Raw genomic sequence first — 13,342 nt, 5'->3', positions numbered from 1 at the left:
GCCACCCTTATGAAATTATGCATACAGAATTAAAGAACTCCAATAGTACATAGCCCTATTTTTTATCCTGGCTTTAAACACATCAAGGTAAATATTTCTGCATTTTAACACATTCCACCTTCCAATATTATACTTTCATCAATGATAGTTTCCTCTGCTGACCCAAAGCAATACATATTCTGCATAGCTTTAGCATGCTATCTTGAATTTTATACAATAAAGTAGCAGCTTAGACTTACGACACGGCTGGGCCTTTTTAAAACGACACCTGGGCTGTGTGGCATTGTCGATGTAAATTAATTACCTGAGAAAAATTATCTGTTAAGAAAGAAGGTGTCCATTTACTTTACAGTCTGGGCAGGAAGCACTTGCTGCCCAAGATGCACATGGCCAGGCATGAGCCTGTGGGAGAGCTGGGTGGTAAAATGCAACAACCATGAAGCTGTGGAAAGTCTGTCCAAAGATCCAACCTAAACTGTCTCTATACTTAATGAAACCAAACTCTGCACCCTGCAGTGAGTATAAACATTGATTCTTCTTTATTGAAACAACTTTTTATACTTTTTCCCCCCATTTCTTTCATTTTCTCCTCCCTAGGGAAAGCAGCATCCAGTTGCTCACAGGTCAGTTTGGATCTGTACTAAGTGATAGTGTAAATTCTAATTTTTTTAAGAAAAGCTTGGGTTTGTGTCATGGTAAGAGGTCGTTCCAGGGGAGGAAGGAGGGCAGTGCCAGACAGACATCCTCCCTCAGCAGTGCCCAGCCAGTTTTAGGCACTCTCCAGGGATATTCTCTGCCCCAGGTTTAACATGGATTTTGGGAACAAGCATGTCACAGGCCAAAGCTGATGCACAAGGGGGCAGAATGATAAGATTTGGAGGCACCAGAATGCAAGGGCTCCACAGGAGAAAGAATTTCACACTTAGCTTCATTAAATCCATCTTCCTGCAAGACAGGAAAAATAATCACCCAAACCAGTTAGATTACAGTGATACAATCTGACACAGAGCCAGATGACATTTTCTGATTTTATTTGAAGTTGACACCTTGAGACAAGGCATAGCTGAGAGGATCAGAGCAGTAAAAAGGTAGCAGACACCTTCCCTCCCTCCCCCGCAACTCCATGAACTCCATTGCAGAGTATTAAAAATAAACCAGTGTAACCTAATAAATTGCAGAAGATTTTTAAGTCAGAGTGGGGCAAGGAAAGAAAGTGAGAGCCTAAAATTTGAAACAATGGAAACTGTTCCTAGAAACCTATTTTAGAAGCTTCAAGAGTGACACAAAAAGTCCTTAAGGCCTAATGACTATAAAAAATCACTTTCCAAAATCAATGGTATTAAGTTAAACATGCATAGTTTTTATTCCTTGTATTCTCATGCAAAATACGCTAATATTTCCAGTTCCAAAATTCCAAATTCATTGGAGAAGACTAATTATTGCAACAACCATAGAATTTTGCTGATTAACTCCACAATGAGTGCAAGTTTCCAGCTGTGTAGAGAAGTGCTGACCCCCAGCTTACATTTTAGTGAAGAAACGAGAGGGCTTAAACCCAAGGAGTTTCCCAAGAAGTTGAAGTATTCCAATTTCTTTATTTTTCACTTTTTTCTTAACAAAGTGATGGCCCAAGCAGTAACTAAAACGATATAAAGCACCTTATCTGAAGAAGCTGCGATCACACTTCAGACTTGGGAACACCACAGAGCTGTTACATCCCATTTTACCCGATCCATTATGCAAAATATTTTTCCTCTGTATTACTGCATCTCTCAAAAATAAAACCCACAGTGCTTCAGTTTAGAATGATGTATAATTTATTCATATAATTCAAAAGTAGTTGGACACTACTCAATTTAATCTCCATATGCAAGTGATTTACACAAACATATAATACTAAAATTGATTGCTTAGAAGGTAAAAAATACCATGGGTATGAAATGCCATGGTAGATGTTGTTCAGTATACTACACAATCTTAGTGTCAAACACTTTTATTCATTTATGGTTTTAGAAAAAAGGCAGTTTGCCATTTTACATTTTTTTTTTAATAAGTAGTCTGGGAAACACAAGCAGTTTTGTTCTAAACCTTCTAATTAATTATTTCTCCCAGCTCTTAGGAACTGAATTGACAACCAAAGCAACATTTTCAGCAGTTCAAAGAAAAGATACATATTTTTGTTCCCCTGAATTTACCAAGCACCACGTGACCAAATCATGTTGCCCTCCGATGTGTGACACAAAACACTAACCTCTGTATACCTAAAGGAATGTGCAGGAATCTGGACCATGCTTCAGCACAGTGGCGTTGGTAACAACAGCCTGATGTTATAATTTTGGCCCCTGCCAGTATCTGGTAGTTGTGAGTGTGTTCACAGTTCACTGTATTAGCATCACCAGACCATTTGGAATTCATGCATTTGATCGTAATTCTGCGTAAACTCTTCCCACTGAAACTTGTATCTCATAAGCCTCATTAATTTTGCATTAAGCATATAATGGCTGCATGGAGAAAATTGGACTTTAATGTGTTTGCCTGCATTAGATTAAATTACATTATCTTCTAGATGAGGTCCAAACATATATTTTGCTTGAAATGCCAGTAGTTATCTTAAAACATACCGAGAAGTTAAAAAGCTTTCACAGTACAAGATCCAGCTACTTATTCCACATATACAAAACACTGCTAGAGAAATACAATTCAATTGTCAATGCTGAATTATGAGGAAAGTCTAAAAAAATAGAAAAACTCTGATATCTGGACATCAATTCAGAAGGTAACACTGCATAATGAGGCGATATGAGCACCCATTTAAAATGAAAAATCCCCAACAAGAGAAGCATAAGGGGATCATGTGACAAAAATAGATGAACACTGCGCCAAAAACATGCACACGATTGCCATGGTCATTTCAGTATGCTAGTGATGGTCTAACAGTGATCTAAACCAAGAGTGAGACAGTGCTTCCAAATAAAATCAACTGAGTAACTACATATTGATTAAACTTTCTGATGCAGCAAAATGAGGACACAGAGCCATCTCTGGGTTCTGGAGCTGTCTCAAGATTCGCTTGTAAAATTTCTCTCTGACACGATTGAATTCCATTATGTCCAGTGGATCCTCATCAATCCAGAATTTGTGGAATTCATGCATTAAGTAGCCTACAAAATAATAAAAAGGAAGAAGAGATAAATACAGCATATAAAGATGACATATAAAATTAGAAAGTAGCCTGGAATTAACTATTAGGATTTGCACAGAGAATCCTGGTCACTGAGATCTGACACCTCATGACACTGTGCAGGAACAAGACTGAACCAATTCTGGACAACCCCAAAATTGGATGAATATTACACACACTGGCAGAACTTCTCACAATAAACACAAGAAGTCACTATTCATCCTGACATATGGATTCACGAATTGAAGCATAAAACCAGGGAAAGATGCTGCAGGTGCTTATTATCAGTTCCTTGCCTACACATTGAAAATATTAGAAGTGTTACTCCCACTGTGCAAAGAGGAACAGCAGGCCTCTGCTGTAGAAGGGATGCTCAAATACAGGGGAAAGAGCTGTCAAAGCATTATTTTGGCAGGGGAGCTGCAACTCTGCTGAAGGGTGGAGAGTAACACTTGAATGTAGATGCAAGTATCATATAGCAGTTGGATTAAAGGGGAAGCAATATTCAGACACTCCTTAAAGCACATCTGCTTTCTTGTTATTATTTAAAAAACCAGGAAGGTCATTTGTTAAGGCACTTAGTGCATTTTTTTGTTTGTGTTTCTTCATTTGTTTTACACCTTGGTTTGGTAGTGGCCTCCATCACAGCTAAGAGCTGAATCCAAGCATCCTAAAGACAGGAGAAGGAGACTAGCATTACAGTCTCTGTGCTGTGTCAGCAGATTTTATTTCTTTTTTTAAACTATGGGCAGTACAACAAGTGTTAGCAGAGCACCAGTTATGCCTTTCCACCCCTTGCCCCACACTCACACCCAGCACTTACAGAACGTCTGCTGGAAGTGAGTGAGCGTTGGTGCTTCTGGAGCAACGTTGTAGAAATGGGTCTTCAGAGCCCCACTCACAAGCAGGTTGTATGCAAGGTCTGTTATGTTAATGCCCACGATAGCAAAAGAGTAGCTGTAAGGAAAAGCAGCAACTTCTGTTGAGAGCTCACCTTTCAGCACATTTTAAGAAATACTGATGACCCTGATGTTGCAGATTGCATGTTACTGAGATGTATTAATTCTCTCCTTTGTGAGTTTCCAAGGTGTGTGTGGGGTGGAAAGCAAAGAAAACATTTATTCTGCATGCTCTGTACAGTATTTCCCTTGGGAAATACATGGTCACAGTTAAAACAGGAATTTCATCACTGTGCCAGCCATTTCAGTGGAACGGTACCGATTAATTCCTACAAAATAGGAACAAGCACAGACCTCCCTGTGCGCCTGCACTCGCCTCTTAAACAGGGCAAGGACTCTACACGGTGGCCACAGCTGCAGGGTGACCCATCATTTGCTATTTTTAACTGCTGGAGTTCCCCCTGGAACTCATTACCGATAGTTAGGAATATCAGGTTTCAACAACCTGTCCTATAAAGACATTAATGTGGCTAAAAAGCTTGTGAAAAAGATCCAGCCAAGCCACCTCTAATTTCTTCCTAAAAGAGAACTAGAGACAAAGGCCAGAAAACAGGCAAAAACCTAAATCAGAGCATGCTGGAAACAGAAACATGAAAATCAGGCTCATTAAGCAAACTCTGTCCTGCTAAGAGATACCAACAAATGAAGTATATTTAGGCACAACAAAGCTCGGAAACTGGAAGTTAATTTGTGAGACTGGTGCATAAAGAACTTGACATTTCTAGCAGTGATTATTTCCCAAGAAAGCATGTAAAGACTCACATGGACATTTAGTGATAAAAGTAAACATGCTTGGATATTCGTTCTCAGCTAAAGACAGCTGTCTTCTCTAGACTGTCCTGGGTATTTTTTCAACTACCTCTATCAAGCAAACCAAAATATTTTCTTTTTCTTCAACCTTCTTTTGCATTTCAGGGGGAAAAAATAAAAACAGAAGTCCAGAAGTTAACTTCAGAACGAGGCCTAATGGCAAGTTTCACAGAAAAATTAAATATGGGAAGTAAAATCTTGTATTACAGATTTTCAGATACATTCAGAAGGAACATCCAGTTCCATACTCATGAATAATGCAGCTATACCAAACCCACTGCTTAAGAAAAAACCCACACTACTGTTTCTTCCCTATTATGCTTTCCTGAAAGCAGTTCTGAACCTGGCTTTGACAGCAAGAAGTGAGACTTGATCGTGTCATGTTCTAAGAGGAATTTAACAGATATTAATCACTGCACTATACACAGCACACAAAGTTTCTCCTTGTTACAAAATTTTGGGGTTATTTTTTTCTATATGTAGCTTGAACTGTTTCTCCTGTAATCTTTCATCAAAACCAAGGTGTGGTCAAGACAGCAGATATTCATACGCTCTCAGAAGTTTCCTTTAAAAAGTAACCAGGAAACACCTTTTTCTCCTCAAATATACAGCATCATGGTTACCTGCTTTAATTTGTAGCAAATTAAAAAAGATCTTTAAACTTACCCAATTGCCTTATCGAACTTTTTCTTCTCCCATTCAGCTTTGCTAAGTTGGCTGAGGAAAAAAAATAATTAAAATCTAGATATTGCCAAGCATTACTAACTGACAAATATTTTCTTTCCACTTTTCTAATGTTATAACATTGACTGAACATGGTATTTTCCCTTCTTTTATATGGCTAGTCCCATTTAACACTGCTTCTGGCTGAATGGATTGATATAAACAGACTTGAAATGGGTGACTGGTTTAGAGCACTGCCAACAGACTTGTCTCACCATTACAAAATGCACCTATGTCAATGCTCTCAGCAAAAGCCCGTTGTTTTCTGAATTGACCACAAAGATGATCCACCTCAGTTAAGCCTGAGCTGTACAAAAAGTTGAAATTACATTTAACTAATCCAAGATGGCTTTAGCTTTTTTGTGTTTTCAGAGATATATGTTATACTCATCACTGGAGGCATGATCCACCTGAGGCAGCAAGCATGAAAATACTCCTCTGACAGTAAGTTTTTATGACCCGCCAAATAGAAATCACTCAACAGTCAAAGATAAGGAACAGTGTTTCCTATTATTTGGCACAATAATGCAGTGCTTTTCAAGGACACAGAAAACGCCTCCCTTAAAATAAAATTAGTTAGGGAACAGATTGATTTTAAACTAAATTTCAGCTCTTCAATGATTCAAAAGAGCTGTGTGATCCAACCAGTCAGCCAACATCCCGCTAACCAGATTTGAGTCTACTGAAATAAGCAAGTTTAGCAGAAATCATTGCCTGCATTTATAACCAGCTAAAGGCAGGCACAGAACTGACCCTAACCAGGGTGCTACAACCTTGACATGGCTGTGGGAGTTTTGCCTTAGTAAGGCAAATCTGAGTTTGCAAGCTTTAGGTCACAAATTATAGGCAGCTATGTGTGAAAGCATTGTTCTTAGACTATTCTTGAACTTCAACAAGTGTATACTACACTAAAAACAATTCCCTGAGCTTCAAGTAAATATAGTATATAAAAATTGTTGCCATTAAGTACTTAAGATGCTAACAGATTCATACCCATCGTGACCTGAGGGTTACTAGGTGGCATGCATGAGGACAAAACTTCAGCTCCTAAATAGCTTAGCATACAGGAATACACTGTTCTTTGCTCCTCTAAAATCTGAACCATCTTTGTAGGCTGTGGTATAACATCAGTTAGAAAACCCCAGGTAAAAACCCAATAATAAAGGTGGCACACATAGGATGTGGGCAAGTGAAACAGTTCAACTGAGATAGAAAATCCACTCATCACGATCCCATCAGAAAACAGCACAGCTGCTAAGCAACCACATCAGGAAGATCACCATGGGCACCACCTGCAGCATCTATCTTCTACTGAATGCTCTGTCAAGGCATAGAAATTGCACATGCTCACACAGCACTCCAGGACTGCCCTTGGTAATCAAACATGCAAACGAAGAATACCAACATGTTCCAAGGGCTTTTTGTCACAGAATTACCATTAGGAACTCAACAAAACCAAAACCAAAACAAAAAAAAACCAAAAAAAAAACCCCAAACCCCTGAGGAGATCAAAAGCTTCAGGATTTAGGTGTGAACCAGCTTTATGGATATCTAACATTACTGGCAGAAGAAAAATGTCTTTTAAGGCAACTGATTTCTAACTGGCTAAGAGGCCTCTATCCCCCCAATAATTATGGAGTAAGTATCTTACTGTCAAATTACTCACAACACAGTTTGTGACACTTGAAGATACCTGATCTCTTAACAGTCAGGACAATGGAGTAGCCGGATTGGAACCATCATTAGTCAAGGTAGACAGGGTATGTGACCATAATTAAAGGGGCTTTTCAGCTCTGCTAACAAATATTTGGCCTAGACTACTTATGATTATCAAGTCAGTCACTACAACAAGCAGGATGGATTTCATTTTTGACATATAAGCACGCTCATATATACCCAGTGTTCCATCCCCAGGTATGTTTGGGTCAACTTTAAAGAAAAGAATATGGATCTCTTGGTGTTGCAACAAAGACTTAGATTTTATAACACACCAAATTGTAGTCCGATCTTTATTTACATGTAGTGTCTCAGAAAACTTAGAAAAAAGAAAAAAAATACCTTAGTTCCTTCTTAGTGACTTCCCTTTATTATGGAAAAACACAAACAAATTAAAAGAAAGGTAAATAAAAATACAAAAATCACTTGAAAACAGAAGTGATAACATTTAACGCTAAATTTAACTATTTCCAAGATTCAGAATACAAGTGTGCCTCTTGCACTTGATCAACTTTCAGGATCAGTACTTTAAAACAGACAGCATGTTGCCATACCCAAGGATATTCCCAACAAAGAGAAAATACCCCAGCCCCCTTCCTCAAACAGAGCCAGCAGAGTGCTCTCTCAAGTTATTGTTTCTGGTCTCAAGTATTACCTGTATTTAGGGTGAAGAGAGTCAGTGAGAACTTGCTGAGCTATCTCAGTGTCCCATTCAGCAAAATACCTGCAGACATATATGTTCAGGGAGAATTGTTAAAAAAAAAAACAACAACAGCAAAAAAAGCATCTGAAGTCATACTAAGTTGTCCATACACGCCTTTTTAAAGGTCAGTGCATGTGTTACACAGTATGAGTAGCATCTGACATGTTAAACTCATTAAGCTGCCACTCAGACCCCCAAAATGAAAGATTAAAGCAACCACAAATGACAAGCACACTCCCATATGAGTTTAGTGAATGTGCATTACCAGAGTTTCCTTTCTACCAACCCTACACAAAATCAGTTGCCTATTACTAGAGCATGTTGGGTGCTGAGCTCAAGGGAAAGCAGCTCAGGATTCTTGATCTGGCAGATTCATTAAGCCAAGATGAGTCATCACAGAAGACTAAGAAATTAAATACATGCTAGGGATTAATTTCAAATGGTAGTTCAAAGCCAGAGTCAAGAGTCCAGATCCTCAACTGAGATTTACTAGAGAACAACATACGGACAGAGGATGATTTATATCCTTCAATCTATAAAAGCAGAAAATATTTCTTTTTCGCCTCAGAAGGAGAAGTTATTTTACCAAATGTTTCCAAGTTATGTAACTACCTGCAGCAAATGCAAGGGCTGGAGAAAATAACAGGCATTAGTCAATTCCCAAATTACAAAGTACAGCTACGGCATTAACACCTGGTATGTGTTAGTTGGAAGGAAAAAGTGATGTAAACCCACTGCTTAATTTTGAGTATCGACGGAAATTGAAGTAGTATTCAAACTGCCTAAGTGGGCCATCAGTGACTGCATATCAAGTGTTTTGCTTATGAATTCAGCATGAAATTCCCAAAGAAAGCAGCTGAGCAGTAACATAACCCTCCCACCTACATACTTTCAGGGTATTTTGTTTAAGGAGATCTAGGTACTGGTGAAAATACACTTTACAGTTTCCTTCTCGTAGGAAGAGAGTGCTAACCTTACTGTGTCACAGAGAAACTAAAAAAGGAGCTTAGCAAGTGGTATTACGGGGTTGAATTATGAATACTGAAAGAAAGAAGACCACTTTGAGAAGAGAAACCCTCCAAAAATTAGGCTAGCAAATAAATTCTTTCATTTTCTTAATATGAAGTCCCTAGCACTTTTATAAGTTATTCCCACAGATTTGCTAAACTCTGCAAGTAATGCTGCTTTTCATGACTTCAGACACACATAAACCCATCTGCACAGGAACATACTTACACCAAATTATATAAGCCGAGGAGACCCATTCCTCTAAAGTCTGTTTTAGGATCGTCACCTTGGAAACCAATTTCGCACCATTGCTTTGAAATCCGAGCTTTCAGTGGTGAATTTGGCTTCAAGCATTTCCACAACTAGGAAGATTACAGGTAAAAAATAATTAAGCTTCCACACAGTACACCTTGTTTTTTTTCCTCTTTTTAAACCAAGCTAAGTTCTGATTTAACAACACTGCATTGTTATCCCAGCAACCCAAACACAAAATCAAATGAAGTTCCTCTGTATGGGGGGGTGTGGGGGGAAGAATCCCAAGCCACTCTGAAGTACTGCAGACATTTCAGCCCTACAAGGCCCTTCTGGCCCTATCATCTGCTCTAACATCTCACACAAAGACTTGTTTTGCTCATGCTTTGTGCATCGAAGTGGTGTCTGCCTCCACAAGCACAGAGACAAGAATGGCCCGGAATTTGGTTGTAAATCACTGACAGAGCAGCAGAGCAGCTTTGAGTCCCTGAGGCTCTGCAGCAATCTTTTCTCAGGCACCTTTTGCAAGTCTCTGGAAAGGTTATAAAACAAGAGAGCTGACTTGGCTACCACAGTGTTGAAGAGCAAATCGGAGAACATAAAAAAAAAAAAATCCATACAAGGATAGCATGTGCACCACCATATTTAACTAAGGAAAGAATCATTCATTGATCTCACATAAAGAAATGTCCAAAGTGATTTAAAAAGCCACATCATCAGCTGGAATAAATCCATTTAACTGCACTGGTCCAGCAACTTTAGTGCCTAAGTACCATGTTGCTATGCACCTGAAAGCAGCCTGAATCGACATATGACAAATACATACCTTTATGCACACCTCAACTGCCATATCACAAACTCACCCTTTCTGAAGTGTATTAAGAAATCAGAATTTAGAACTAAGAAAGTGTATTAATCACCAACCATGAGTTGGTTAGTATGGCCTCAAGAAAAGCACACGAAGCCCACCCAAGGGGAAGAGCTGTATGCGCGTTTCCCAAATAAAAACAGAAATTGTTTTAATTTTAGCAATTCTAACAGCATTTAAATTAAGTGCCCTAGGAAGGTTAAAACTTTAATGATTTCACTTTGTAATGACTGCATAAAGCATCATTGTTTAAACCAATGTTCATCCATCAACAGTAAACACAGTATTAATCATTAGTCCAATCACATTAAGTTAATCTTTCTCTCATTCATAAAGTGCTCTCCTGGTAAACATGAATAAATGATAGCCATTAGGAACCTGAATTACCCATTGCAGAGATCACTTAGCAGAGTATCTAGAAAGAATGAAAACCAACCAGCCACAGTGAGGATTGGAAAATGAATTAAACCCTTGGACATATTTCCATTTGACATTTGCTAAAGCGGAACACCTGCTGTAAACAAGTGCTAATACGTAGGTGAAACTGATACTTTTTTCAAAAGTATGAGTTTGCATAATGTTGCATAAGCTGCACTGTTTAATCTCTCCTCAGACAAAAGCTCAGTTTCTATTCTGTTTTTATGCTCATGCCACTATGATTTTAAAGCACTTACATGACTATACATCACTGATGACATGATTCTCAGGACCTTGCCCTCACAGGCTGGGTGGCTGGGAGAGACTACAGTCAGCTCCTCGGTCCTCCTCACCTATGATCCCACCCTCAGACCCCACTTGCTCCCTGGGCAATGTAGATTCCCAAGGTATTTAGGAATGCTTTGCTGGAGCCAAAGACCCTCTTTAATCTGCAGTGAGGTGCCTGCTATTTTCAGGGACCTACACTGTAGGCTGGCACCTGGATATCTCATCTCCAAGACACAGGCTTCCTCAGTGGGTAAATCTGTGTGTCCCTTTATTTAAAATTCACTCTATTTCCATAAATTTGTGCATTTGGCTGCACAGGGGCAGGACGTGAACAGGAGGAGCCCGCCCATCTGCCCAAGTCTACCTGATGGTTAGCACACTCCAGGGCAGCTCTGGATTTTGACCACTCCTTGGTGACACTCCCACGTCCCAGCAGTGGGCAAACCTTAAAGGCAGCTTTCCAGACACCAGAGGGAACCCTGACCATTTGAGGCATTTATAGAAGCAGTTACTTGCATTTGACAGTGCTTGTATAATGTGCCTACTGGGATTTTTGGAAGACCAAGTAACTGTGGTAAAATTTCCAGAAATTCTCACTGTAACTTGTGCAAAGCCTTGCACTGCAAGCTAGAGCATGGAAGGTATCTTCATCATCATGTAGTATTGGTAAAGTTTTCAATATTTTTGCTTTAAATAATTGAAAAAGAAAAATCCTCACAACCAAACAGGTAGTATGTTTTTATAAGAACTCTGAAAATTCTCTAAGAAGGCCTTTTGCTTGTAGCTAATAAGCTCACTATCACTTATTCTATGTTTCTTGGCATTCCTCTGAAGCATCTTGCAATAGCGGTGGTTAAAACCGGGATCAGGACCAGGGCTTGCTATTAGACTGTTTTCCAGACCCTTTAGTCTTTCCTCAGTTTCCTTCTAGTATAAGAACTCTCTAGCTCTTCCTCTGCTTATGGCTTCAAGAAAAAAAAAAGCTTTTATTATCTGTTCCAGTGCAAGGCTTTCCTGAAAGCACGAAGGAAGTAAAACCCATTTGGTAAGGATTGCATAGCTCTGCATGTCTTATCTAAAGAATCGTTTCATTTTGTTTTCATTCGAAAATATATTTGGTAACTATAAATGTGTAAGTCATCAACTCCCACTCTTCCATTCCACATAATAAAAACAGATGTTTGCCACTGGTAGACACTGCCCTCAAAAATACAAGAAATCAAAAAAATTAATTTGTAATTTGATTAATAGAGAAAAATATCCTTCTTGTGTTGGAGAAAGGTGTACTGAAGTAGGACATAAAGCTATTTTTCCAGAGCTCACTGCAGAAAAGTGCTCTAAGAGCTGCATATCCAGTGCCTAGACATAGTCCAACCAAGGGAAATTCATTTATCAGCTGGGGAGTGAGCTGCTTGCTTGGCAGGTGTTACACCCAGACCAGATTATAATGCTGTGTAGTCTTATCTTCAAACAGGTACACGATAAAGGAAGGTGACAATAGCTCTGGATGTTTCAAATAGGTTTATGAACCAGGCTTGGGAGCTGACATGAATACAGGACGCCCTCTAAGTACCTCTTCAGCGCCTACCTTCAGGAGCATTTCCTCGTGTTGCGGATTCTCTGAATCGTAGGGCTCTCGGCGCAGCTTCTCAACCTCTGCAATAAGGTTTCTGTACCCCACAATCTGCAGCAGGCATGCCTGAAGAGATACTCCCAACCTGAGGGTGGGAGGAGCAACATTCTCCAGCTCAATCATGTATGGCCATGAAACAGTGCTACCATGTACACACACAGTTAATACACATGACTAGTGTTACCTCCATGAATTGATAGCCTAACACTTCAATTGCAACGGGAAAATTTCCAAGAGATCAATAATACATTAAACAAGGCATTGTGAAAGGCATAGTCTCATTTAGTGCCTTCCTTAGATGATAATACTTGGGATTTTTTTAAAACTGTGAACAGCGATTTTTCACACTGAAATCCCATAATAATTATACACAGCAGCTTTGAATGCCTATAACAGCACATTACTGAATCTTTCTCCTCATTCCAAAGACAGCTTCTCAAACAATTCTCTGGGATCAGAGATGTGAACTTGAAGAGGGCTGAGGGGGGAGAGAAAACTCAGCAAAAAGCAAAAATAATCATTTTGCTTCTGTTCCACAAAAGCTAGCATAAAGAAGCTAAAACCCCGGAGTAATATAGTTTCAAATCTGCCTCCAGGCAGATTTGGCTTTTGTCTATGTTAAGAAGCATCATCATGGTTCTTTTTTCATTATAATGGAGATTTTTGTGTTTCCTTTTTACATTTCCTGATGCATCATCAAAAAAACCAAACCCAACACACATGAAATAACTACCCTCAAAAAACCCCAACCCAAACTTAAAAAAAACCCACCAGAAAACCCTGC

The 13,342-nt window shown here is 39.1% G+C and overlaps 1 protein-coding gene across 4 annotated transcripts in view; it reads right to left on the bottom strand.

Moving 5' to 3' along the window:
- Positions 1 to 1,339: 1,339 nt before the first annotated feature.
- ELMOD1 (ELMO domain containing 1) overlaps positions 1,340 to 13,342 on the bottom strand; it is a 43,575-nt gene continuing 31,572 nt past the window's right edge. For 3 of the 4 annotated variants that reach the window (XM_042023836.1, XM_042023838.1, XM_042023839.1), the window contains exons 6-12: positions 12,514 to 12,643; positions 9,329 to 9,462; positions 8,045 to 8,113; positions 7,732 to 7,755; positions 5,617 to 5,667; positions 4,005 to 4,138; positions 1,340 to 3,161 (exon numbers count right to left, since the gene is read on the bottom strand). In XM_042023836.1, coding sequence (XP_041879770.1) covers positions 2,989 to 3,161; positions 4,005 to 4,138; positions 5,617 to 5,667; positions 7,732 to 7,755; positions 8,045 to 8,113; positions 9,329 to 9,462; positions 12,514 to 12,643 — 715 coding nt within the window. In that variant the 3' untranslated portion in view covers positions 1,340 to 2,988. The remainder of the gene's footprint in view (positions 3,162 to 4,004; positions 4,139 to 5,616; positions 5,668 to 7,731; positions 7,756 to 8,044; positions 8,114 to 9,328; positions 9,463 to 12,513; positions 12,644 to 13,342) is intronic. The other variant, XM_042023840.1, reaches the window with a different exon arrangement.

Source organism: Corvus kubaryi, unplaced genomic scaffold, assembly GCF_017639235.1.
Source record: "Corvus kubaryi isolate FWS band 111438036 unplaced genomic scaffold, C.kubaryi_AGA036_p1.0 37256, whole genome shotgun sequence".
NCBI lineage: Eukaryota > Metazoa > Chordata > Aves > Passeriformes > Corvidae > Corvus > Corvus kubaryi.
The sequence above is the reverse complement of the archived record's forward strand: the minus strand, read 5'-3'. Positions and strand labels throughout refer to the sequence as shown.